The 27,453-nt window shown below is 46.0% G+C and overlaps 1 protein-coding gene across 2 annotated transcripts in view; it reads right to left on the bottom strand.

Annotated features, from left to right (window-relative positions):
• Positions 1-206: 206 nt before the first annotated feature.
• Positions 207-27,453, bottom strand: part of MAP1A (microtubule associated protein 1A) — a 50,437-nt gene continuing 23,190 nt past the window's right edge. For both annotated transcript variants that reach the window (XM_077185578.1, XM_054642057.2), the window contains 5 exons: positions 15,211-15,293; positions 14,677-14,817; positions 5,398-14,161; positions 4,523-4,755; positions 207-3,610 (listed from right to left, as the gene is read on the bottom strand). In XM_077185578.1, coding sequence (XP_077041693.1) covers positions 3,455-3,610; positions 4,523-4,755; positions 5,398-14,161; positions 14,677-14,817; positions 15,211-15,293 — 9,377 coding nt within the window. In that variant the 3' untranslated portion in view covers positions 207-3,454. The remainder of the gene's footprint in view (positions 3,611-4,522; positions 4,756-5,397; positions 14,162-14,676; positions 14,818-15,210; positions 15,294-27,453) is intronic.

Raw genomic sequence — 27,453 nt, 5'->3', positions numbered from 1 at the left:
CTGGGCAGGCTCTGTGGCCTTATGTGCATGTCCCTTTCCAAGTCACAGCAAAGTTTAGCAGCTGCTGGTGAAGGTGGGGTGTTGGTGGAAAAGCTGGGGCTTGCCTAAGCTGGGAGGCATGGGAGGGTGGCACAGCAGCCATGTCTGTGTGCTCCTGCCTGCAAGCGTGGGCTCACTGAAAGAACAGTTGGAAACCACTGGAGATGTTCTCATTCGCAATTAATGTGGCTTTATTTTTAATGTGTTGGGCTCCTCTCTTGACAGCAGTTAGTTACAGTGTTTCACATAAAAATGGGCAAAAGGACAGAACTCAAGGAACTAAATTCAAATAGAAATGTGATGCTGAAGAAAAGAATCAGGGCTCTCTTCTTAAAACATTTAGCATAGAAGAAGCTAGGAGCACAAGATGCCATTTCAATACAGTTAAGACGTTCACTTTTTTAATTATAGGTTTAAAATAGTATTTTTTACCTATTACATACAGGAAGATTACGCGTTGTTGCCCACATGCAGAAACAAGCAAAAGCAGAGTTTAACTGTTTCTCTCTATAGTGTTGTATTACCTCTGGCTCCAGGTGGGTCCTGCTGGCTCCTGTGGCCTGAGCAGGGCCAGACTCTATGAATCAGCATTTTCCTAAGTCATTTTTCCCCATTGTTTTTTTAAGATGGGAGTGGAGGAGAGAGGGAGATAGGGAATGAGAGAAGCTCAAGGCAGAACAGACTGCAACAAAAACTGAAAAAAAATGTGGAGCCTTGAGGACAGGGAAGCAAACTGGTGTAGGATAAAGGTAGCCAAGCAGCAGAGCTGCAGAGGGCAGGAGCAGAGCATGGAGGGCAGCCTTCCTCCTGGAATCCACCAGTGGCCACACTCCTGCCTAGAGGATGCAGGTACCTCACAAAGCCTCACTATTACTGCTGCTTAGTCAGAATTGCTTCAAGTTTAAAATTGAGAAAACATTCATGTGTGGGTCTATCTAAAGTTAGTGCATTAGCTTTTACATCTAGCTACGCAGAGGGGTCCCAGGAGCCAGTGAGGGCCATGCTTGTGCCTCTGGTGTCTGGCATCCTGCAGCTGCCGCCGTGGCAAGTGGGCCAGGGTCTCCCCAAAGCACAGTAGGCAAAGCCCCCCAGCATTCCAGGGAGGGGCAGGGGCAGGTGTTTTAGTGCCTGCAATTGCCAGAACCAACATTCATGAATGCTGACCCCATCAGGGTGCAGAGAATGACATTTATTATGCTGGCAGACACTGTGATTCCATGGTTAAAATGAACACAGCACAGGGCAGGAATTTGCTAAAGCCCTGAGTAAGCTCACATGCTCCTAACAGGGGCCATAGCCAAAGAGCTGGCTGTGCCTTGGGGAGGCTGCTGGCCTCAGGCCTTGTCCTACAGCTGCTGGGTTTTAGACACCGCCTTGCAGAGACATTTTTGCTGCCCACAAGTTCTCTGTGGTCTTTTCATTTGTTTAAATTGCAGCATGTTAGTATTTGTACTGAGAAAACCTCTGAACTGACACTAAAAGCACATGGTATCATGTTAACATGTATAAATTAAATTATTAACACAAAATGCAGCTTAACATTAAAAAAATAAATATATAAATTAAAATGCAAAATAGACCATTTCCCTAGAAACTCCATTTTAGTGCTAGGAGCAGGTTTCTAAGCAGCATTTTCTTCATGTCACCTGCCAGAAAACTAGCACTGTGACTGAAGTGTCCCAGGCTAGTGCAACACAGGGCCCGAGGATGCTCGTGGTGGAGTCAGCCCTCTGCTCAGGGCCAAGCACAGTGGGTGTCACAGAGGATGGAAATACTTTGTGCTGACTGACAACCATTGCAGCACAGCTTTCCATCTCATTCCTTCTTTCCCAGAGCACAGCCTGCTGCCACTCTCTTTGTCTTACAGAAAAGCTATCTTTGTGGTAAGATCCTCTGTCAGTTCTCTTGGACGTGGCAAAGGCTCATGGATGCTGCAGGTACAGTGCACCTGAACACCCCACTCCCTGCTGGGAGAACGTGTCTCCCACACTGAAACAGATCTGTGTGCCAAGGAGGTTCTGGGTGGCTGTTCAGTAGCCACAGTGCACTCACTGCACACATTCCTGTTCCTGCCAGGGCGTCCAGAGAGCAAGGACAGATACCCACAGTGATGCACAGGCCAGGGAACAAGCTGCAAGGTGGCACCACATGGACGAGCAGCACCTCACCTGCGCTGTCAACACATCCCTGCCACAGTGTGAGGGAACTGAGAATGACTACGCTTGCTAAACTACTTTTTCCCGAGTATTTTGGGAAGGGCCTTCTCTTCCCTCACACCACAATTGTATTCCCCACATTCTGGATACTTGGGGGGACAACAAAAAGCTTGAACACAGCTATAAGGCTTGGAGCCTGGCACACAGGCAGCGAGGCGATGGCTGCTGCGTGCAAGCTGGCGCAGCGACAGTGGCTGGGCACCAGCCTCCCCCAGCAGGGCCTGCGTGCCCCTCAGCTGCCTCGCCACCGTCCTCCAGAGCCTTTGGTTTAGGGACAGGGAGGTTTCTTGTACAGCCCGGGCCAAGCCTGGCCAAGGTTTTCTCAGCCCTTCTGCTGTTGAGGGGGCTGTAGTTGTGCGTTTGGATGCTCTTTGTGTGTAACTGTTTAGGCCGCAGCCTCTCTGTGCCTCCTCCTGCCACACTCCTGGTGTGCAGGAGTCAGTTGGCTGCTGTGTGCGAAGCTCAAGTTAGCAGGTTAGGAATGTGCCGAACCCTCCCCTCCCACTGCCATGATCCTTCATCCCAGCTCCCTGAGCACAGCAAACAGGTGCTGCAGGATGCCACAGGTGAGTACTTGGGACAGAAATTTGCCAAGCTGGCATGTGGTGGTCGTGCCTAGTTGGAGCACAGGTCCCCTTGCTCAGAACACCTCCTGTATGCTCAGGAGGGGAGATGGAAGAATGACCTTCACTGTCACATTACAGTTCAGAGGGTTTTGTCTTCCCTCATCTCCCTGGTGCAATTTCTTTGCAAGTTAAATTTCGCCTCTGCCCCCTGCCTCCCATGCACTCTGCATGCAGCAGCAGCACTTCAGCCCTCACCAGAAAGGTGAGGTTCATGGTGCTAGAGGTTAAATGGCAAGGCAGCCAGGAAGAGAGTAGAACAAGCTCTCACAGCAGCAAGGCAGCCAAGATAGTCTACAGAAACTGTACAGGCAGCAGAATAAAGCAGGGAAGGTGAAAGTGCCCCTGGCCTGCAACTGCTCTTGCACAAACTCTTAGCTCAGTCCAGAAAATTACAGAGCCCTGCACTTCTTCCTCACGGCATCCAGTGCTGAGCAAGATGGATACCCGATTGCCTGACAAATGGGAACCATGTAGAGGACTAAACCAGAGAAGAACTGGACTGTGATTAGATGGTGTCTCTCATGTTGCATCGGTGACTGAAGAATCAATGGATGAACACAAAACGTGGAAGATCTAGAATTCAATCTTACAGGCTGGAAAAGATTCGTCCTGCATCACAACAGTGCTGCTGCTTGCCAGTACCATGATGTTTAGCTCCTGCTGTTTCTCATGGGTCTGTTGATACCATTCTCGTGTTACCTCAGTATCATGTGTTGGGATCAATGTCACCTGGGAAAAGAAAGCAGCAGGGATGATTGAGAACAACTGCAGTGACAAAGAATGCCCATAGGAGCTGAGGCTAAAATTTCTTGTTAATTTTGGAACACTGTACCCTTGGTACTGCTTGTTCTATTTAGTGTCTTTCAGATGTCGGGTTCTGAGGCAGAGCTTTATCGTATACAGTACCAGCACAATGGGGCTCTGAACTGGCTGGAAACTGGCAGCACTGACACCATAATGATGAGAATGGCTGCAGTGCAGGGGAGAGCTCTGGAGCTCCAGAAACAGCCTCAGAAAGATCCTTCAGTGTGAAAAGGAACAATACTGGCAGTGTCACTCTTAATGGACACTATGTGCCCATTGACCCAGTGTGCAACTCAGGGACCTTGAAATATGAGGCTGCTTCATCTGGAAGAACATTTATACCTTTCTGTATGTGTCTTCAGGAGTGCCCACCTGGGCTGTCCTGCAAGCCTGCCTAAACAAGAACTGTGTTAAGAACATTCTTGTTTAAATGCTCTATTAGTAAGTTGATGTCAGAAAAATCTTCAGCGAGCCAGGCTAGCAAGAGATGCCACTGGGTGTGGGACACTGATGAAAATTCAGTTTGTGTTGGTGTTTGATTTTGCTTGAGGATAGGTGCATCCTGCAGTAGGTAAGGATGAGTGTATGATCTCTCAATGCTTCCTCCCCTCAGGAGGATGTGGAAAAGAGGACATATCTGCTTCTATTCATACCATTTTGCAGGTGTCCTCCTCCTCATCAGTACAAGCAATTACTCTGCTGAGACTGCAAAACAGGATATGCCCAGTACCATTTGCTTCCTCTCAGTGTACTCCCTTGGGTATGTGATACCCATCTTCTTCTGAGCACTTGTGACATCAAAAGCATGACACAGCACTTTGCATTTCCATGACCTACCTGCAGGTTCTCTCCCCACTGAGACTTCCCTTCCAGAAGTGCATCCAGCACTGCACGGCTTGGCTCTCCGTTGGCTGCATCATTCCCACTCACAACATAATAAGATGCTCGAACCCGCTTGAAGAACTCTGGATCTGTGTTCTTCCCACTGCAGTGGTTGGGGATGTAGGCCAAGTCCACATAGACAGGTGGACCCATAGGCACCGACAAACTGCTCTTAGGACTATTGGAAGCTTTGGAAAACAGGAAATAAGAGGCTATCAAAACCCTTCTGCAAGGGACAAACAGATTAACACAGAAGGACCTGGATTCCAGAAAGACTCTTCCATTGCAGCAGTGAAGTTAAGACTTATCCATGCTCTGCGTCTCAGAGGTGACCTGGGTGCGTTTCTGAGCCAGTGCTGTGACAGGTCTTGGGTGGGAAAGGGAGTTCTGCTATTTTTTGGGGGGGAAGGATTGGAAAGCTTTGGGAGCAGAAGCTTTTTTCTGGGGAAGGGAACCAAAAATCTCCATTATTAACTTTTGCAGAGTTGTCATCCCAATTAATATTTAGTCCTAATTTTTGTCAATAACCTACATTTGCTTAAACACACAGACACACTCCCTCCCCCATTCTGATGGGCTGTGTATGCTATCCTAGGGTATTACAGTAGTCTTTCTGGAAGGTCCATCCTGGCTTCCTGCCATCCCTGTGAATCGCTGCTGCTCCTAGGACTCTATTGCACTTTCATATCAACCTTTTGTACATTTCAGCCTTATCACTGCTTATAACTTTTTATGCCTGACTGGGAAGATGTGTTCTCTGTGTTTAACCTAGTGCTTTTCTCTGTGTTGGACCTATAGAGATAATACATTTTTCAGGAAGGATTTCTTACCAGGATTTGTTTTGATGCCATTAACAAGGTTCTTGCCAGCGTTGCTGTGACTACTCCGGGATAACTCATCCTCTGGCATCAGCACACTACGTGGTTTGGGCTTTTCTCCTCCATCTCTTTCTTTTTTGGCAGTGACAGATTTTGGAGATTTGTCCGATGACTGTTTCACAGGAGTGGGTGATCGTTTCCCTTTCACATCTAATTTTCGGGCAGGTGAGGAAGATTTGGGTTTGCTCAAAGGCTTCCTCACACCTTTGTTCTTTTCTTTTATGTCTTTCTTGGAAATTTTATCAGTTCTGCTCATGCTTTGCTCATTTAACAACATATCAGGGTCTACCATGCAGACATCAGGGTGAGGAGGGTGGGGATGGGGATCTACCATTGGAACAGGCTGAGGATCATGGCTGGACCTAGAACTGGCATGATGAGCATTCCCCACAGCTTTGTCCACTGGGAGGAAATCAGCATCTTCATCTGAGTCCATGTTGGCATCTGCTGTGATGGATGGACATTCTTCAGTCTCAGGAGGGACATCGGAGTCTGACTGGGAGGTTCCAGAATCACTCACTGATGTTGGAGGGGTTTCCTCCACTGTGGCACTTTGCATGGGGCTGCTCCCAGTGTGGGGTGGTCTCCCCTGCACTGAAGGGTGACCCTCCTCCTCTGAGAGGTCACTGTCTTCGGAGAGCTCATGGGGGCTTGGGTTGATGAATGAGGGAGAGAGCTCTCCCTTTCTCTGCTTGTATTCACATGAGGAAAATTTCTGTCCACAATCAGAACTGCTTCCTAAATGGGTCTCCGTGTCATGGGAAGCATCTCCACAGTCCTCTGCTTTTTCACCCCTCTGCACAGCTGGGAAAAATGGCTGGAAACTGTTTTCAGGGGACATCAGAGAGGAAGGACGGCTTTGCCTCTCTGTTTCCTCTTTGCCCGCACATGGAGAAAAACTGCAGTCAGAATCAGGATATGTTTTTTCATCTTTTGCCTCTGCTGCATGGTGTGTGCTTTGGAAAGCTGGCAGACTAGTGCTCACCTCTGTTGGGCCATTAGCTGTGGTTTCATCTTTGTACTGATGATGAGAAAATGATGTCAACACATCAGGGAGAGATCTCAGTGGCAACGTCTGTTCTGCAAATGGTGCCTTCTGCTCTGGGCTGCTACCACAGTGCTCCTGCTCTGGCTCTGCAGAGAATGGTGAGGGCTCTGAGCCCTGGCACTCTTTTCTGCATGGCAAGGTGTGGTGACTCATGCCACATGGAAATGGAGACCCATGTTCTTCAGCAAAGACAAAGTCTTTGGTTTCAGCTGTATGTATTTTCACAGCATTATCTGGAACCAGTGGAGACACATCCCAAGCACTCCTGGTACCTGATTCCACTCCTGCACCTGTGGATGTGGAAAGCATATGGGAATAGAAACTTTCTGCTGTAGTCAGGATCACAGGAGTGGTGGCCTCAGATGAGGGTTCCTCTGACAGGCTGGAAGAGTCATCTTTCAGCTGCTGCTGGGTCACAGACTCTTTCTCCACACCTTTGGAGAACACCTTGTCTTCTTCATATGGACTCAGTGGTGAGAATTTAGGAAAAGATGAGTCAAGGCTGCTGATTTTCTCAGAAACCTCCAAGTACTCATCTTTGTTTCCCTGGGCTGACAGCAAAGCACAAGGAGACTCTAAAGAAAGAGAAATATCCCCTAAATGGCTTGCTGAGGTTTGCTTATGTCTGAATGTGCTGGCTGTTTCAAATCCAGAAGAGCTATCCATCCCTCTGCTCTCTACCCTTGGGCCCTGTTCATATCCTTCTGTTTGTTTGCTGGAAGCAGATTTCAGGTATACGGCTTGCTCTTGGCACTCGGAGGCCACTGCTGCACTTGGATAATCTGCTACCCAGAAATGGGATTCCTTTGTGGATTTTTCAGCAGCCTCTATCTTTTGTGAAGAATCATGGCACATTTCTGAAGTTTGCTCATCTCTGTCCATGTCTGGCACGTCACTGTAACCAGCAACATATGTCTCCACAACAGCAGCTGATGCAGTCGTCCTACTTTCATATTTCTCTTGCCAGCCTGGACTAGAGGGAGAAGAGGCAGCGGAGCTGGGTGAAAGAGGCTCCTGACATTTGCTCTGCAGGAAGGGGTCTGAGACAGGGAAGCTGCTGGTGGCTGAGATGCGTGTATAGACAGTGCCTGCAGCTTCAGCAGGGCTGTGCAGTTTAGATTCCTTTTCAGACTTCTCCTTAGCACCTTTTTCTAGCTCTGAGTCACTTGCACTTTCTTCCCCTCGACCTGCTTTCTCATAGTATGTATCTTTGGGATTTGGGATTTCAGATTTCAGGGACAGAGATACCTGCTCCTGGCTAGACAAAATTATATTCTCATCTGGACAACCAGCATCAATATAGGCAGATGATTTTCCTTGATAAAAGGTGTCAGCTGTGACGGTGGGAGAGGCAAATGCTGCGCTTGCAGATGATGGATGCAGTGCAGAGTCCAGTTCTCCTGGTAAAGCAGAAGACACATTCAGTTTTTCCTGTCCTTCTGATGTCCTAGGCTTCCCTGTTTCAGATAAGGGCAAATATCTTTCATGGATGTCTCTATAGTCAAAGACTGAATCTGCTTTATCCTTAGGGGATGCTGGAGATGACAGCTCCTTCTCAGCAGAGGTATAAAGGCAGGACTCTTCTTCCTTTGCAGACACATGAAAATTTTGACCTTTTTGAGAGTTCAGTGCTGTCACTGGCACCTTGTCAGTGTAACCTGGGCTGTGTGCACCCATGGTTGTGAAGGGAGAGGGTCCCGCTCCAGACACAATTATCTTCTCATAGATGTCAGCATACTTGAAACTTCTTTCATCAGGGTAGGGAGTTGGTTCTCTTTCTTCTGGTTCTTGTCTTGTGGAAGTGTCATCATCTCTCTGTGTGCAGACCCCTTCCTCATAGGAATAAGGCTCAGGGGAACTCCTGGAATAGGTTTCTGGAGGGTATGCCTCTCGGATGGTAGCACCCACAGCCCCAGCACAGCTGACAGCATCACTACTTTTCTGACCTGGGCCTTGTGCTGGAGGGGAGTGTGCACACTGCCCTGACAGCTCAGCACTCCCTTTTGTGGACTCTGCAATGCATTCTGCTGCTCTCGTAGATTGCAACAGAGTAGATGCTGCTGCTGTCTGCTCTTTTCTTCCTGTAGAGTCATACAGACCCTCAGTGGATTTACAGTCATCCTCTTGCCTGCTGTCTGACTTGTATTTGCAATCTATTTCCTGATACAAATCACTGATGTCTAATTTCTTTTCAGATGCCTTTGATGGGACATCCTCCCATAAAGGTGGCTTGCACTGATCCAACTTGCAGGGCCTCTCTGCTCCTGGAGGTGCTTCTGTCTCCTTTCTCACTGCAGACAGGGGAGATGTCAGAACTTGGTCTAGTGACTTTGCATAGATATCTAGGACAGCTTTCTCCTCATTGTCTAAGCAGGAGCAATCTTGTTTAGAGGTCAACAACGATTCTTGACTTTCTTTGTTTCCAGTTAAAGCTTTGGCCTGATTTTCCTCACCAGGGATATACTGAGGAGATAGAGGAGAACCTTCCCTTTGTGCTCTTTCTGGGACAGTGATGTCAGCAGGAATCACATCCACTTTCTTTGTTTCTGACATAGGTTGGGCACCCTTCTGTGTGTCTTCTTTGTAATCAAATGACTCCATCTTTAAACATTCAGTTTCTGCTTGCAGTAGCATGGGTTTGTCTTCAGCATGGTGAAGCTCCTCATCCTCCTCATTGGGTAAGTGCTCTCCTCTCCCACTGTCTCTCCCTTCCTCAAGATACCCAAAGGCAGAACCCCACGCTTCCCTCTCTGCCTCTCTCCAGGTATGGCTGCCAGGCAAGGCAGGAGACAGGTTCTCCTCCTTTCCCAGTTTAGGAAGGGATTTTGTTTCAAATTCTGGTACCTCATCTAAGAATGTACACTCCCTCTCTTTGTCATATCTCTGCCGCCTTCCCTGAACAGGGACCTCTTCTACCTCTTCTGGAAACCACACTTTCTTCTCATAACTTAAATCTTTCATGCAAAATTTATCCATTTCTGGAGATTTTTTTTCTTGAGCTTCCTTCAACCTGCAAGATTTTATGTCTTCAGTAGAAATGTGTGAACATGTTTTATCTTTACTTGGGCTAGATTCTGTAAAATGTAAGCTCTTTGCATCTGGAGATACTTCCTGAGAGTCCAAGCCTGCATTTCTTCCCCTCAACAGGCTCTTTTCTGATGCAGAAAATAAACTGCTGTCATCTGGAGACATTTCTTCAGTTGAAGAATCTCTGGGTGATGTGCCTTTAACTGAACTACTTTCTGGGCAAGGAGAAGATTTTGATGCTTCTTTCAGTTCTTTGGCAGAAATTTCCAGTGATTTTTCATATGTAGCTGGGCTCTGGTCGATGAAACATGTGGATTTCACAGCTTCTGAAGAGAATTTGTCAGTGCTCTTGGACACAGTTTTTTCTTTTGCAGATACCTCTTCTGTGAAACTAAGAGCTTTGATATCTTCTGGAGAAATTCCTTTAATAAAAACATCTGAAGAGATTTTCCTGCTGGAACTCTCAGTGAGAGAAATGGATGTGGTCTCTTCTGGGGAAATATCTTCAATAGAAGCATGAGAAGATTTCTCTTCTTCTGAGGTGTCTCCTGTTAAATATAGCAGTTTTCCTTCTTCAGTAGTAATTGTCTTAGAAATATCTGAGGATTTTTCTTTACCAATCCATTCTTCTGTAAAAGAAGGTGATTTGATGCCATCTGGTGAAAATTGCAAAGATTTTTCATTTTTAGATTTGCTTTGGCTTGTGAACTGTGGAAGATCCACATTTTCTAGAGAAGTTCCTGTGGTTGCAAATGGCTCAAAGGACAAGTGTTTTGGAAATCCCATTAAACCTTCTGTCATGGTTTTAGTTCCTTGCTCTTTTTCTGGTTTTGTGCTTGGAGGCTGCTCGTCCTCCCCGATCACCACCGTGTCCTGCTTGTGGTAAGAGAGCCAGGGCAGCTCCTCCCTCCTCACTGGTTCCTCCTGCACCTCCTCCTCAGGAGACACTGGAACATCACTGCTCAAAACCCGTTCATGCTGCACAGGTCCAGGCACTTCTCTTTCATGTCTGGATTTAGCCACAGATGCCTCGTCTTCTCTGAGAGGTTCACCCTTGGCTCCCTTCACCACAACAGAACTTTGGCCTTCCAGTTTCTTGGCAGCAGCATCCGTTTGTTTTTCAAATAGATCTGAATCTACTGTTTCCAGCTTTTCCTCCACTGGAGACTGGTGGAAGGGTGTGTGCCCTGCACTGGTGGGGCCAGAGGGAGTGGGAGAGGCCATTTTGACTGTGCTGTCATCGGGACTCGTGCACCGTTCTTCAGCCTCGGCAGAGTCAGCCTGGGAAAAGGCTGCTTCCTCAGTGGATAAAGGCATCTCCTGTGTAGGAACACTGATTATCACATTATCAGGGCATCCTTGAGGAACAAACACAGGGGCATTGTAATGCCCTCTGAGTTTCTCAGGCATCTCAATATTTGGAGTCCCATCTTCTTCATCTTCCTCATCTTCTGCCTCCTCATGAAGGTCCTTTTTTTGAGTTTCCACTTTCCTCTCTCCTTCTGCTAATGCATGGAAATCTTCAGGGGGTGGAGATTTAAAGCATTTGTCTTCCTCCAAGGATGATGTGGGAGAAATGGTGCCAGCAGAGGGAACGTAGTCAAGACCTTGGGTTGCTTCAGTCCGAGAGGAGGGCATACTGTTCCCTGTGTCCAGAAGTAAAGAGCTTTTCCCAGTCTCTTCTGTTTGTGGTGCTGTTATGGATGCAACAGATTGATCCTCTGCTACTGATGTTGCAAAAGATGAAAGCTTGTCACATTCAGTAATGGAGGTAGCAGAAGATATGTGTTCCTCCTCAGCTAGAGGTGCTGCCACAATGTTTGTAGGATATGCCAGGATTTCAGACTCCTGCCCAGCATAGCCCTTGGCTGAAAGGTCAGCAGGAGGCATGGCCTGTATTCCATGTACTGCTTCAAAAGAGCCTGGATGGTCAGGAACAGAAATGTTATAAGCATTGACATCATACTTCAAGTGTGGGATCCTCTCTTCCTGTTCATCATGTATTTCTTCATCAGAAATGGTCTGTTCTGTTTCTGAATAGCCAGGAATAGTTTCATCTTGGATATAAGAAACATGTTCTGCTGTTGCTCCTGGTGGGACTGGCAGGCTGCTCAGATATGACTCTTCCTTTGTTATGTCCTTTTCAAGTAACTTGGTTTTCTCGTCCATGAAACTAAATTCTCTTTCCTTCTCTGTAATAGTAAACAGTTTGTCCTCCTTATCATCCTGATTCAGCCTACAGAATTCTCTATTCTTCTCCACTTTCTCCTCTGCTTTCATGTGCTGTTCTTCCTTTTCTTCCAGTTCTGCCTTTTCTATCACATCTTCTCTCTTTTCCTTCTCATCCTCTTCCTGTACCTGTGTCCTCTCAATATACTTTTCGCAAGTTTCTGCTTCCCTCTGTTTTCTGTCCAAAGAGATTTTCTCCTCTTCCTCCTTTTCCTCCCCTCTGAACACTGGTGGCTGAGCAGCCTTTGCCAAGAGGTCTGTATGTGATGGCAGGTGTTCTTTGTCAGGAAACACCTCAATGTCCTGGCCCTGCTCAGCTTTTCCCCCCCAGTATCTTATGTCATGGTTTTCATCTACTGTTTTTCTTTCATCCTCTATTTTTTCAGCAGGACCTCCCCTCAGCTCCCACTGATGGACTGCCATTTCCTCTGCTGATGATTCTTTTTCCATATCAGTAGTAGTTACTCCCTGGTCAGGGGTCTTTCTTTTTAAAATCAGATCCACTTCAAGGTTACTCTGACCAGTCATATCAACAGAGTCTCTTATCTCTGCTTCAGGTGCTCCCATAATCTTATCACTAACCTCCGTATCAGATCGTTCTTGAGTCAACTGCAAGGCCCCTTTCTCCTCATGCTTCAGTTCCTCAAAGTCCTTTGTAAGATCTTCCGGTGAAGACAGGACCAACCTCTGTTCCACCATGGATGTCTCTCCTGGATCCACTTGTACAGGTGCCTTCTCCATTGGTGATGTCTTAAGGTCAGCAGGTACCTTTTCAGGTTCTTTTTCAGGTTTTACTTTGATCTTCTCAGTTTTGAGTCTGCCTGGAAGTTTTGCCTTGTACAGTGTTTTTCTTACTTCTGGCGTAAATGGTTTCAAGTCTGGTTTAGGAATTTTTTTGAGCTCTGTTTTGTTTTCTTTCTTTTTATCATCTTTCTTTGAATCTTTTTTCTCATCTTTCTTTCCATCATCTTTTTTTAAGTCCTTTTTCTCCTTCTTAATCTCTTTCTTTTCTTTGTCTTTCTTCTCCTCTAATTTGGATACTTTCTCTTTGAGATGCTTTTTTCCAACCTTGTCTTTTGCCAATTTTCTTTTCTCAGCTTTGAGAGCATCACTTGTTTCTGTCTTTATCTTTTCATGTTTAACAGGTTTCTCAGGAACTTTCTCTGTGTGTTCCTTAACCTTTTTTTCAATTTTAGCATCCTTTACAACTTCTGGTTTTACTTCCTTAATCCCCTCCTCAACTGCTTCTTCCTTCTTGGCTTGCTTTGTCACAGATGGCTTGGGGGAAGACTTAAGACTCTCTTTACTGTCAGTTCTTTGTTTAATTTTGGTCTGCTTCAGCACAGGTGGAGGTATTCCAGAGGTGATATCTTTCTGAGTAGCCACTGGGTACCTTAGAAAATCAAGGTGCTTGAGTTTCTCAAGACCTTCCAATATCTTATTTTGAGGAGCATTTCCAGGAAACAAAACCCTTACAATTTTCTCAGTTGGGCTGGCTGGTAGCCATACCACTAGGGCTGTGATAGATGTGAGATAGGGAACAGAAATTTCACCTTCTTTTCCACTTGCAAGAATGATGCCAGTCTTTGCTTTACTATTGCCAGCCCATTTCTGCATTAGAAACTGCATTTCTTTACTGTCCTTGACAGGGTTCAGTATATACATGTCCAGCTTACCCACTCCCATTTTGTGGAAGAGCGTGATGGGCTCGATGGTGCTGCTCACCACCCTGTAGAGAGGCTCTGATTTAATGCCCAGTCTGTTGAGATACTGCAGTGTCATGCACGCTTCTTCGATGCTCCTCTTTACTTTCATGGAGGCTTCAGGCATCTTCAGCTTTTCAGGAACATTAAAAAAAACCACCCCTAGCTCAGGAGAAATTAGGTTTTTCATCCAGTCACTGTAGTTGGTAGACCCCTGGGACTGTTCCTCCTCTTGCTCAGCAACTTTCCTCTGCAGCAACCCGTTGATGCCAGGCAGGTTGTCTGCACCAATGTGGGTGAGCAGGATTGAGTCAATCCTATCCAGGTGCCTTACCAGCTTCCAGAAACATGATTTCCTTTCAGAGCCACCATCCACAAGGATGTTAAACCCATTGACAGCAAAGAGAGCAGAATCACCTCTTCCCCCAGGGAATATGTAGCAGCAGGGCTTAGAAAGCTTCAGAAAACCCCCTGAGGTGGGTGGCTCCAGGAGATCAAATGGGGATGGTACATCAACTGTCTCAGAGACATATTCTGCAAATTCAGACACCCCATCCATTTCTGGCAGAACTGGATCAGGATTCAGTTTCAGATTAATAATGTCCTGAAATCGAGGATGCCCAAGGTTGCTCCAGGCTCCTTCTCCCAGGCACGACACAGTAAGAGAGGCCTTGGTATCTGAATCAGAGTTGCTGAGAATCTGGGTGACCTAATGAGATAAACACAGACAAATAAAGGTCAAATATAGCTTTGAGACCTATACAGCACTTAAAAAAATAATGCAGCCAGTTAATGCAGAAATACTGAAGGTACCATGAGCACTTTACCAATGGGAAACATTGGGCGTAGATGAAATAGTTTGAAAGCCCATGGAAAATCAATGCATAGAGCCATGCTCTCTTTTGATATTCTTAATGTTTTTGGAAACTGCCCACAGTTGTGTTAAGACCCACTTTAAGAAATGTCAGTCTGGAAGGTTGTTTCAAGCTGAACACTTAAAGGAATCACCCATGCCTGCACCTTGGAAAACTTAAGACAGAGAGTTAAAGCAAGATTCCCAAGACAATAACATGAATTATTTTTAGTATGCAATTTTTTGCTGGATTGCAAACCCATCTGTCTGCAAATCTGCCTGAAGATTACCCTGAAGGAGGGCACAGGCTGCATTATTCTTCCGTGCACTCTGAACAGGAGGGGATGTGCTGGATTACGGCTCACACTCACCTCCGGATCTGAAAGTATCTCAGCAAAATTCTGGTAAGTGAAGGTCCCCGTCTGCAGGACCAAGTCTCCTTCCTGGTCTGAGCTCTGACCACAGAGGATCAGTAGTTTGTGGGCTGATGAATCACACACAAGTGAGCGGACCTTTTCAGAGAGGAGATGAGACAGAGGGCTGCCATTAGAATTCACCTGTACTCCACACCAGCACCCAGAATCCCAATCCCATGACAGGCAATAACTCATGTTATTCATAAATAGCCAAACCCTACATTTTCTACATACAAGGAAGTTGTTTATTGAAGAGGGAAGACACTGCTACTGTCTGCCCAACACAGCTCCATGTCATACCAGAGTTACTGTGTATATCCTGATTACAGGCAAGACCAGAACACCTGGCCTTTTCACCACACCTTGCAGCAGACTGGCAGCAGGTTTGCACTCTCCAGAAGGTACAAAGTGTGATAATCATGACCTCCACGTCAAGCAAGGGCAGGAGAGCTGATGTGGAGAGACCTTGATGGCACATCTGGTCCTTACCTCGGACACGACACTGTCCACATTAGGATTTACCAGGATCACCGTGTCCAGGGTGTTACTCCGGTGATGGAGAGTTCTTTGGCCTGAAGAAAGAAAAAGGATTAAACAGGATGAGAGAGCATCCAGCTGATGAGACAGCATCCAGCTAATGATATTTTAGCCTCAAAAGTTCCGCTTCAGCATGGGTTTGATTGCAAGGCTTCAGTTTGCATTCAAGACCCAGTTTGATACCCAAGTCTCATAAAACAGAACAAACTCTTTTCAACAACAAGGAAAGAAATCCTTCTTCTGGATCAGCACGCTCAGCTCCAGCATATTCTGAAGTCCAGAGAACCAGGCACCTTGAGCTGCCTGCCTGTGCCAGATGGCTGTGTCTGTAAACACGGCGCACACAAATGATCCCCTTCCAGACAGAAGTGCCTTGCCTCATCACAGCTACCACAGAGAGGTGTCTCTAGTGCTGTCCAAACCCTAGCCAGTACAGGGCTCTGGCAGCCAGTCATTGGTGCCAACTCAGCTCTCACTGGAGTCGTGCAGCACTGGTAACAAGTCTCCACTCATTGTAACAGTTTTTTTCTTTAATGAAGCATTTTTCTTTAATTCAAATGTGCACTCCTAAACTGCTGCTATGGGAAGTACCTAGACAACAAGAATTCTCATTCTTCTGTCAGAGGCACAAATAGGAAACAAGACAGGACTCTGCTCTCTCTATATATTTAGAGAAAAAAGAAAAAAAGAAAAGCCAAAGAGCAAACAAGATCCTGGGAGTGCAAAAAAAGCAATTTGCTCACCTTGGCATGGGCATTGTACAGATATTTGGCAAAATGCTACCGTAATTCCAGGGCCCTATTAAATTATTAGACAGTAGGGTAATGAGTGTCTGCCAAGCTGACAGCCAGGACCAGAGCCACTGCTGTATGCCCACATCAGACAGCTCTGGGATGCAGGACAGCATACAGCACCTTCCTGCAGCGCTTTCCTGGTCACTGCAGGCAGCACGGAACCTTTTTTGATTACAGTCTTTGCTAATACCTACCTCTGGACATTTCATCCACTCAAAAAGCCAGACACTTAGAACTTAACTGTTGGAATATGTAATTTATAGGGTTTAAGACTTTCATAGGTTTTAATCCCTCATATAGACTGGAGGTCCATAGATCTTCACTGAAAATGAACAATTATTTTTATTTTGCATCTTTCAGACAACTGATGCTTTCTGACAATGTTCTTTCCACCCTCCACAACCTCCCATTGCCTCTTTCTAGGCAGATCTCAGTTCTTCTAAAATAGCTCTATCAATCTGGTGGAAGGATGGAAAGGATTGGAAGATGGAAGGTCAATATTCAGCATAGCTTTAAATCAAACTCACTTTACTGGAATGTTTTACTAGCAATTAATCAGACAGGTAAGCCCAGAAGGTAGCTTTCAGTCCAAAGAGAGCTAAGCTCTCAGCAGAGTTATTTGTACTCAGCATCTCTAGCTGCTTTCTGAACTTGTCTTTCAGTTTGGCTAAAAATTGCCCCTCCAGACTAAAACCAAACCATCACTGTGCAAAATGCATTGAGTTCAGTGGCATTTCTGGCACTTGATGTGGAATGGCTGGAGACACTGGGAAGCAAGTTCCTGTGCCCAGAAGGGACATTGCAAGTGAGCCATGGGGAGCAGCATGGGAGGATGGGAGGAGGCACAGGTGAGGAGGGCCCAGGAAGTTGGGCCTGGGGCATTCTGTGCAGCCAGAAGAAACAAAACCCCAGTAATCCTTGAGGCAATGATAATTGTGAAGGCATTGCTGATGTCCCAGAAGAGCTGACGAGGAGCACCCTGGATCCTCATGGATCCATAGTGCAGCATCCACACAGCTCCCCCATGCCAGGATCTCCAGTCCTGCTGCTTGGGGCATCCAGAAGAGAAGTGATCTGCCCCCATTAGTCAACATTGCTACTGGGATAAAGTGACACAGCCTCTGCCACCTTGGTGCCTGCACACCCCAGACATAATTTTAGCAGTGGTTACCCACATCACCTGGGGAACACTGTGTGGTGCACAGCACCAACACCAGCAGCCTCGTCCTTGTGCCACACACCAGGGAGGGCTCTTGGGCACAGTGTGATCACCGTGGCATCTGTGGGGGGAAGGCCAGCCTGTGGGTTGCTGGCTGGCCGGGCAGCACTGGTGACAGGGCCAGCTGCAGAAGCAAGGGGCCCATTTGCAGCGCTAACAGGCATGAAAACACTGCTTCTCAGTGCCATCCCATGGTCCCAGCCCAGGCAGCTGAGCTGTCCCCGCTGAGGCTGTGAACAAAGCCTGGCTGTTAGCATTCTGCTGGCAGCCCCTCTCCCCCACGGGGAATGGCCCCTGCACGTGGGGAAGAAAGAGAAGGCTCAAGCTGCAGGGCCAGCAGTTGCTGGCAGATGGGGAAGGACTGAGTCTTGTGAAGAGCTGTGAGGATTAAATTGTTTTCCTACAAGGTGAGGCTGAGTGTGTGTGTGTTGGGGGCGGGGGGGAATATTTTCAATATGAATAAATAAATACTTGATGGGAGAGAATGAAGAAGAGGAAGATAGGCACTCTCAGTAGTGCTCAGTGACAGGATGTGAGGCACAAATTAAAACACAGGCAATTTCATCTAAACACAAGAAAACACTGTTTTTACTATGAGAATGGTAAAATACTGAAATAGGTTGTACAAAGAGGTTGTGGAACATCCATCTCCAGAGATACTAAAAACACAACTAGATACAGGCCTGGGAAATCTGCTTTTGCTTACCCTTCTTGAACAAATGTGATTGGACTAAACAATCCCAAGAAGTCCCTTCCAGCCTACAGTTAACCAATTCTGTGACACTGTGAAGCACTGCAGCCCTCCATAACTTTGCTCCTGGCATACTGCGGGGTAGATTCCCTCTGTTCAGTTGCAGCAGTTGATTCTCAGGACGATACAGGAGCAGAGCTGTACAGATAGGCCATTTCCAGAAACATGGACTCCCTGCATACCAATGGACCCATGCATACCAATACCCCAAGCTCTTTTTTAACTAAATTCAGAGGCAAAGCAGAGCAGCACATGAATTCCAGGCTGAACTGCAAACTGTGAGTCAGGCAGCAACACAGTGCCCTAAGGCGGCCCATGCCCCTTGTTCACCCCAAGCTGGGGCAGTGGCAGCCCATGCCTGGCTAAGGGCTCTGTGAATCCAAGTGCTTATCAGGCTGAGAAGCTCTTTGCTGGCCACTTTCTCTATACAGCCTGTGGCAGCAGCTGCACAGACAGAGGATTTAAACACACAGCACATCATTCCTCTCACTAACAAAAACCATATGCACCAGGAACGTGTAGCGGTATGAGTGACATTGCAGACATGGTGGCTTGAAGTATGCTGTTCAGGTCACTTCCTGGCATTTGTCCTTATTAGAGCTCCATCACAGTGAAATGTGTGCATTGCAAATGAGAAAATCCCTCCATTCCACCGACCAGTTCAAGAATATCCTTCTCAGGCTCCTGAAGACTGCTGTCTTCAATTTACCTGGAACAAAAACCTGGACACAGCTCATCTCCAGGTGCATTCTGAACGCAGATCCCTGACCCTGTGCAGCCCTCTCCAACTATACTGAGAAGCTGCTACATTAAATAAATATCCTCTCTTCAGTAGCATTGCACTTCTCATTTTGTATGAACCCTCACTCTGTGTGTTCAGGCACATTCTGATTTCTGCAATGATCCTTGTGCACATGCACTTCCAGGAAATATTTCCATCCATCATGCCCCCACCAAGGCAGAAAGCCCCTGGTCTTTACCACTTGTTTCTTTGGAGGAGAGTTTCTTTAGTCCCTAGGAGCTGCTGTCATCTATCCCTATGGCCAGTAGGATGAGAAAGAACAGAAGTATACAAGAAGGAGCACAGAAGATTCACAGGGTGTCATTATTGTATTTTCTGTATTATTCCCCACCCTATTTTTTTATGCATCATAATATAACCTAAGATTAGCTTTGCACCAAATAAAGATCTTCAGTTAGGGTACACAGTGAAATCCAAATTTCACCCTGCCATGAAACTATTAAGCCCTTTTAGGGAGTCTAGAAGGTTTAATTTCTCTAGTGTGCTTGACTTTGTTTTTCTTGACAATGAATTTAATGAACACCATGACTGTGCAATTTAGTTGCTGAAGTTCCTCACAGACTTTTCTACATCTCAGTAACTGTGTCATCTATAAATTTAGCCACCTCCGTGTCTCTTCATCACTGCTGTACTGATCAACTTTGTATTTAGTAGTGGAAATCATGAAGTCTTTGTACTTTACCTCTGAATGCCGCACAAAGATGAACATGTATTTGTTTGCTAACTTGATGTCTGTCTTTTAAGTAGTTTTGACTCATGGCATTACTTACCTTTTACCCACACAAAGTGCTTGCTGCATAAGATATGGAAACATTAAAACATATGGAAAGATTTAATACACAAACGCACCTCATTCACAGCCACAGTAGGGTTTCAGAAAAGAGGGCATTTGCCTTCTCCACACAGATTACATTACTTACCATTGTGCAGAAATATCAGCACCCTCACCCCAGAGGCCTGCAGAAGACACATACAGCTCCTTCCTACAGGGCAGCCACCCATGGGTGCCTCCTCCTGACCATGGAGGCACTACACAAAACATCCCAGAGGTGGTGAACAGCAGCTAATCTGGGCTAATCTGGATGGATTTCCATTACTAATGCTGAGAAGGGAAGAAAAGTCAGAATTCTTTTTTTTTTTAGAGACTATGTATAGATCACATACTAGAAGAGCTGAGGGTACTCTTATTGCTGTTCACAGCACTCTCAAGAAGGGCAGCAGAGGAGAAGCTGCTGATCTCCCTTCTCTGGTGACCAGCACTAGTACATGAGGAAATAGAATGAAGTTGCATCAAGAGAGTTCAGATTGGACATTAGAAAATGTTCTTCACCAAGAGGGTGGGCAGCCATGGGAACAGGTTCCCTGGGGAATTGCCAACAGCACCAAGCCCATCAGAGTTCAAGGGGTATTTGAATGATGCTCTTAGTCATATGGTTTAATTTTAGCTAGACCTGTGAGGAGCAGGGAGTTGGACTTGATCATCCCTACGGGTCCCTTCAAAATAACATATTCTGACTATGTGGTCTCTTGAGTGTAGAATTTCTTTGGTTATGGCAGAGGATAGCAAATGAAGAGCAAAGCCACACTGACTCTGGAGTGGATATGAACTAACCATTCAGGGCTGCACCTGCAAAGAGGCAGAGGGAGAGAACAGAGGAGCAGATGCTGTGGGTTTAGTGCTCAGCAGTCAGGCAGAGAGGGCTCTTCTGTGGAGGTCAGGCTAGGCTGGAATAAAGGACAGTGCACTGGGGTAAGTGTGACAAACAGGATGCTTGAGAGAGAGAGATGATCCTACAAACAGACAGATGGCTGTAGAGGCAGAAAAGGAGGTCATGCTGACAGCACAGATCCTTGTGTTCTGCTGCTTTAAATGGAAACACCTAAAGCCCTTGTAGCTGCAGAATAAATTCTGGGCTAGTCTGAAGAGCTGTCAAGGATAGCTATGCAAGATGCTGCTTGTTATTTTCTTTAATCTTTCAGACCATCGAATCTCAGAGGTCTTATTCTGTTAATCATGACTGGAAGAATCACACTTACAGCTCACCATGCTGAAATCAGAGATCAAGTGTCAGGGCAGCAGGACCCAGTTTCTCACCTTTGTGAAATGATGCCTTAGGTGAGAGCACTGGGTCATCTTTCACGTGACTGTGCTGAAATCAGTCATGATGCTCTGACTGGTACAACAAATCAGAATGAACATAGGGGCCAAAAGATGATTTAAGGACTGGCACATATTGATGAGAGGAGAAGTCAGGTAGGACTGTTTAGCCAATAAAAGAAAACTCAGGGCAGGGATCTCACTTACCAGTCTGTGTACCTGTCTGATAGCAGGTGCAAATCTGGGCTGCAGAGCTCCCACAACTTTGCCAACCAGAGGATGGAGACTGCTTGTCTGACCACATAGGAATCAGCCCCTTCCCACCCAAGATGCATTCTTTATCCCTCATTACCTCTCTTGGGCCTTCCCGCACCCTTCCCCCCTTCTTTGTCCCTAAAATTATTTAGGTTTATCAGGCCAGGTTCTACCAGTAAAGTGAACACCAATAATACATTGATAAAAAATACAGAAGTTTTAGAGTCTGAAAATGTTATCAAGGCTCACAAACTACAGTGATTAAAAACCAACTCTACCTCACTTCTGGCTGTCTTAGCTGACATGAACATCCCTCTTCAAGGGGACACTGTTGAAAAGACTCTAACAAGAAGATCCTAGATATTGCTATGGCTCAGTACCTTTTTGCTACACTTCAGCAAAGAGCTGAACCTGGGATCATGTGGTCTTCCTGATGTTTACTGAACAAAGTCCACCTCTGAAGACAGTGAAACCATGCACAGGGTTCTTAGAGTGTATGTATTTGCAGAGCTATTGCAAGCTGAAAGACTGCCATTTCCTTCACTCTGAAATTACACAATAACACTGAGATAGTAACAGTCTCTCTCATTCTGAGGCTGCGAGGTCTCCAACTGCAGTTTCTTCAGTGCCAATGGAAGAAAAAGGATCCAGCCCCAAATGGTGTCCATTCAGAGAATGAAACAACACAGTCATTCACCAGCACTCCAGGACTGTACCAAGTACGGCAAGCCACAGCTCCTTGGGAGGGAGATTGCAAAGGCCAGAGGAAAAGCAGAAAACGTTCTGCACTGAACTCTGGGCAGGGTCCTGCCTCTCATCCTGTCTGTGCAGATACACAGCCCTGTGTCCAACCCCACTGCGGACCCACTCCTCTGCCAGAGCAGGGCTGCCCCCCATTGTCCAGCAGTGAGGGAAAGGAGTGAATGTGCCCTTGCTGGAAGCAATAGCACACTCCCAGCACCTCAAGAGCACACAGCTCCTTCTTCCAGCAGACAACCTGAACAGTGTGCAGCTGGCAGATGGGACCAGCTCTGCCTGACAGACACCTAGAAGCTCTGCCAGCTAGTGAGGTATGCTCAGGAGTTAAAAAATAAACACCAAGTCTGCTTTGGCAGCCAGTACATAGCCAACAACTGTGGATTCACCATTCAGGTCCTCATGAGGTGGTTCCAGCTCAGGAACTCAAACACAGTTTCTCGCACCCCAGGAATATACCTGGATGTGTTTATCACAATGACAGGACAAGTCCCACTCTGTTCCTCCTTGCCATTTAATGGCAGTGTTTTGCCAGATGAGAGGAGACTCTCAGGCAAGGTAAGGAGACAGACACCAGGTGAGGGATGCAGGTAGAACTTGGCAGAAACCCCCCAGCCAAGGCTAAGAGACATTCTGAGTCCGAGGGGGGTGGCTGCTGTGCACACTGGTGCCTGGCCACTGCCTTCCAGAGCCCGAGGCAATGCAGCGGTCCCAGAAATCCTGGGCACATCCAGCTTTTGTTGCTTTTCCAGAGATGAGCAGAACAAAGGGCTTGGGCAGATCACTAGGGATCACAGCAAAAGGGCTGTCTCACTGCCTCCTTCCCTCCTGACACAACATGTGATAGCTGCAGTAGCTACTTATTTTTGTAAGATTATTGGGAAAGTGCTGTAATTTTAGCTTGCTAGTGTGATTCAGCATCTGAGAATGATGAGAAACTGGCTTCAGATAGTGCTTTGTGGTCCAGCAGCAAGTGCTCTGCCTCTCATAGTCTGAAAAAAGTCTACTGTAAAGATTTATTTCATACACTTTCTATTTTTAGGTCTTCAAACACGCTGCAGAAACAGAGAAATATTTATTTGTCAATGGCTAAATAAAAAAATCTATCCCCTTAAAGGGGATCTTTAGTGATTTTCTCAGAGAAATTCATTGTGTACCAGCAAAGGGAAACATATTTTTAACAGAAATATGAAAATCATCTTAAAATTGGGAGGCAAGAAACTGCAGCAAAGTGCTGAGCCCCTGCCAAAGAGGGCCAGGGCAGATTCATGTGCTGCCTGTGGAGCAGTGGAAACCATCACCGAACAGGCCACAGATTCAACCAGGGCATTAAATGAGGGATTTTAAACTGCACCTAGAAAAGAAGAGGAAGTCAATGGTTTTTTTAAGCAGGAAGATATTACTATGAGTTTTTATTTTTTATGAAAATTTCAAAATAGTGTTTGATGATTTTTCACATTGAGATACCAAGTCACACAGTTAAAAACACAGCACTACTGAAATAAAGTCCTGGGGCTTTGCAATAGGAGACATGCCTTATCAGGAGGAACTGAATAAACAAAGCACAGGAAAGCACAAAGCAGTGTGCAGAGAGAAGGAAGATAATTCAAACATCTTCATGAAGCAAAGCATTCTATTCGGACTGAAAGCACACCCACACCAACTTATGCCTGTGAACAAGGGCAAATCTCCAGATACTGGCTTTGGCTTTAGCTAATATGCCAGCTGCAGACTGAGGGGAATTTGGGGTACACGTGGTATATTGACCACTCTTGCTCATATTCCAGTTATGTTGAAGCTGAGTAGAAGGGAGAGGAGCACCCTCTCTAGACTATGACCACACTAAGGGTCTCCTGCTGTGTTGTTCTGTGCTGTTACACCTGCCCTGACAGGGAGCTTGGCAGTGCAGCACAGAGGGCTGAGCAGAGGAGCACACAGAATATGCAGGAGCATCAGGGGAGCCAGAGCAGAGCCGGTGACGCATTCTGTGCTCCTCTGAGGGCTTTATCTCAAGCTCCCAACCAGAACACCCGCACAGTTGTCTCCAGGAGGACAAACAGGACAACCAGTCACAGATACACTTCCACAAAACACTGCCGCATTCCAGCTCTCTCAGTGTAAGGGGAGCTGTGAGGTACTAACACCACAAAAGAAGAGAGGATCTGATTTGGGACAGAAAAGGCACAAACTTCAGAACAGCTCAGAGACAGAGCAAAAGCCTTAAAAGCTGCAGAACTCTGCAATCAGAGAACTTAGTTTAAGAAGCTAAAGAAAGGAGACAGCGTCAGCAAGACAGCTCCACAAATGAAAAAAAAGATTCTCAACAGGAACAGAGTGAAATTAATTAAATTGAATTGAGAACCATACTAGGATGGACAGAGAAAGGAAAAACACAGCCAGTAGAAAGAAGAATATCTCTGGGAGGACCAGGCAGCCGTGAAGGAGAACAAAATCTGGTTTCTAGAAACATTGCTGAATCTGTCAGGATGAAGAGGGCTGAGAATCTGAAAGTGTTCTCAGGTTTCCTTTTATGTATAATGCTGGAGATATTTCATAACTCACCTTACCATACCGTTACTGCAAGCCAGGAGAATTGTTCATGCTTTAAGGTAAGAGCAGGCTCTGTGAAATGACTGACTGCCTCCTGGGCATTTACTACAAAGGTGAACCAGCAGCAGGGCAAGAGAAGGAAATGGAATATTTCTTAAGGTGTGGGAGGTTGTGGGCACTTGCCACATCCCAGGAGATATTTCTGCTAACCACTTGCCTGTGCTTCCCATCTTCCCTCCTCCCTGTGGTATTTTCATGCCAGAGCTCCTCTCCCAGGCAACCTCTATTTCTATACCATGTCAACCATAGCAACCATCTCTTTGCTCCCTAATTGCACATACTGTCTCGCTCTTATGCTAAGGAGCAATTTGATAGCTTAGCCATTTTAGAACCACTAATTGAAGATGCAAGTACTCACTTTGGAAATAATTTCTCATATTTTTACTGCCTTGCAACTGGAGTTATACCACCACTGAGATAATTGATAAGGTGAGCACTTCTACCTAGTTTGCCAGCTGCTAGATTGGCCACAAAAATATTCTGTTCCCTGCAGCAGCTTTGCTGACTCATGTAGGCCTTGTATCCTTCTGCTGAGGAACAGTGTGTGGCATTCACATAAATCAGGAATGAAGCCCTGCACAGAGACATGGCCTCCAGCTGTGAGGAGCTGAAGTTGTGACTTCTTAAATGTCTCCAGCTAAATCCACAAAAGAAAACCTGAACACAACTTAAGACACCCTCTAATCTGGTGTCCTCACTCCACCAAGCCCTGACAGACTTATTACAGCTGTTCCCTTTGGAAACCAAATTAATGTTTCCCATTCCTGTGTCAGTTGGACTTCAGCTAGGAGTTGCTGCCAGTCCCTGAAACAGAAGTTCCATAAAACCACTCCCATTGGCACTGAGGCAGATACCCTGTTCCATGTTCCAGAGATGAAGACTCCTGTAAGTCATGGAGTTAGACAGCTTATTATCTCTTAATTTTTATAAGAATATGCCTCCCAGAACACATGCTCTTACAACAGCAACATAGCACAGACTGAAGAAAACTGCATGTTTCTCTTAGTTGAGAAGTATCTGGGTAATACTGACTCTGACTGACTTGGAGGCACAGCAGTTCATGATGATCTGTTCTAGTTCTCTTTTGTTTTTTTTTTCCTTCAACTGATCAATATGACAAATAAACTGCCGGAGGTAGGGAGAACTTAATTGTATAAAAGAGGGGATGACTGCACACAGAGGAAAATAACTCTGAGATTTCCTCCTGTTTGCTTATTGAGACACCAAATTTTTGTAAGAGAGTCCTGCCTCTGACTTACAGCAACTGTTTGGACTCTTTAAACCTCATTCCTGTTGCATACTATTAACAGTCTCATTCCAAGTAGCTTTTCTTCTCTCCCTTGCTTGTTTTTAGGATGACCTGCTGAATGTCAGCCCTCATGAAGATACAGATATTAAACCAGCTGTGAACTCTGAGTGGCTGAGGTGGTTGGTGAAGCACAGGACTGCATTCTGCTAGCCCTTGAGAAAAAGCAGCTCTCCTCTGCCAACATCTTTCTTTGTTGCATCTTGACTTTGCACTCCTGGATCTAGTTGACCCTTGATAGATCCTCTGCATGGTCTGTGTTCCTGGGATTTGATTTGTGGTGGAGTACAACAATAATGAATATGATACAAAAAGTTATTTCAAAGTTGAGAACTTCAAGGCCTCCTCTCCATTCTGCCAGCAAACACAGGGCCTGTCCATTTAGAAGTGAAGGGAGAGGGCTTTGCAAGCAGCCAAGGAGGTTTCTAGCAGAGTAGTCCAGGCCATCTTCCCCTTGTTATGTCCTCTCAGCCACTGCCTCTCACCACTCTGCTTGAAACAAGCTCACTGAAGTCTTATTCCATCTCAGGAGCCCCTGCTTCCCAATGCCACCCCATCTAGACAGGTCCCTTTCAGCTTGCAGATTACACAGTGGAATCAGGAACTGAACTTACGAACCAGGGAGAATAAAAAGGACCAGGAGAGGCTTCCATCACCACAAATGCTTCTCTCAGGGCCTCTTACTTGTTCAGTTCCCTCACATCCATGCAGGCATGGAAGCCTTTCTTGCTCCCATGCCTCCCTCTTCTTAGCAGTGCTCTTTGCCTTTGAGCGTGGACCAACAGCAATAAAGAAAAGTCATAAAAAATGAAACTCACACATAAATCTAGCAACCAAGAACTGGGCCAAAGCACATATTATACCTTTCAGCCTGCAAGCTGATTCTTCAGAAAGATGCTACGTGCGTCAGAGGTGCAGAGAGCCACCCTATCCAATGCTTTACCCTTGTGCAAAGGAGTAATTTTTGATGGAGGCCATTGACTTCTTACATGGCTTGGGTAGGGTCTGCATTTCTGTCTAAGTACTGCAACTTAACTTACCCCTCTTAATCCATTTTTAGCAAGCTTTTCAGAACATACATCTAGTCACCCAGAAGAAAAATCACTGGCTTCTTGCCCATTTCTCTTCTAAGAACATCTGGAGTGCCTGATGACAGACCGACATTCCTCAGACAATTTTCAACAGGGAGCTACTAATGGCCTTTTCCTTCTAGTTTTTCTCTTCAATTACTTAAAATTTTGACACTGAAGCTTAATAGAGAATGGACAGATGACATCAGTGAAACAAAAGATAAGCAAAGTGCAAAAGCAATTAACTGAATTTCTCAACTTGAAAGTCAATAGAGGAAGCCAGTTATGCTGCCATGCTTTTAAAACACACTTTGTAGCGATAGCACGTTGTGAAAAACAGCACTGAACTTTTACAGCTCCGAGGTAGGTTCTAGCACATTGCCAAAGACTTCAGTGCCTCGCAAGAGGGTGCGTGAGTGACAGTAACACGTGCAAACAGAGACAAATGTTATTCAGTAGCTTTGTAGCCACTGAAATGTTATTCAGTAGCTATATATTGATAACGGACATGCATATTGAATCCTGCCCCTCTGT

Source organism: Agelaius phoeniceus, chromosome 13 (assembly GCF_051311805.1).
Source record: "Agelaius phoeniceus isolate bAgePho1 chromosome 13, bAgePho1.hap1, whole genome shotgun sequence".
Taxonomy (NCBI): Eukaryota; Metazoa; Chordata; class Aves; order Passeriformes; family Icteridae; genus Agelaius; species Agelaius phoeniceus.
Note: the sequence above shows the minus strand (reverse complement) of the source record. Positions and strands in the feature narration are given on the sequence as shown.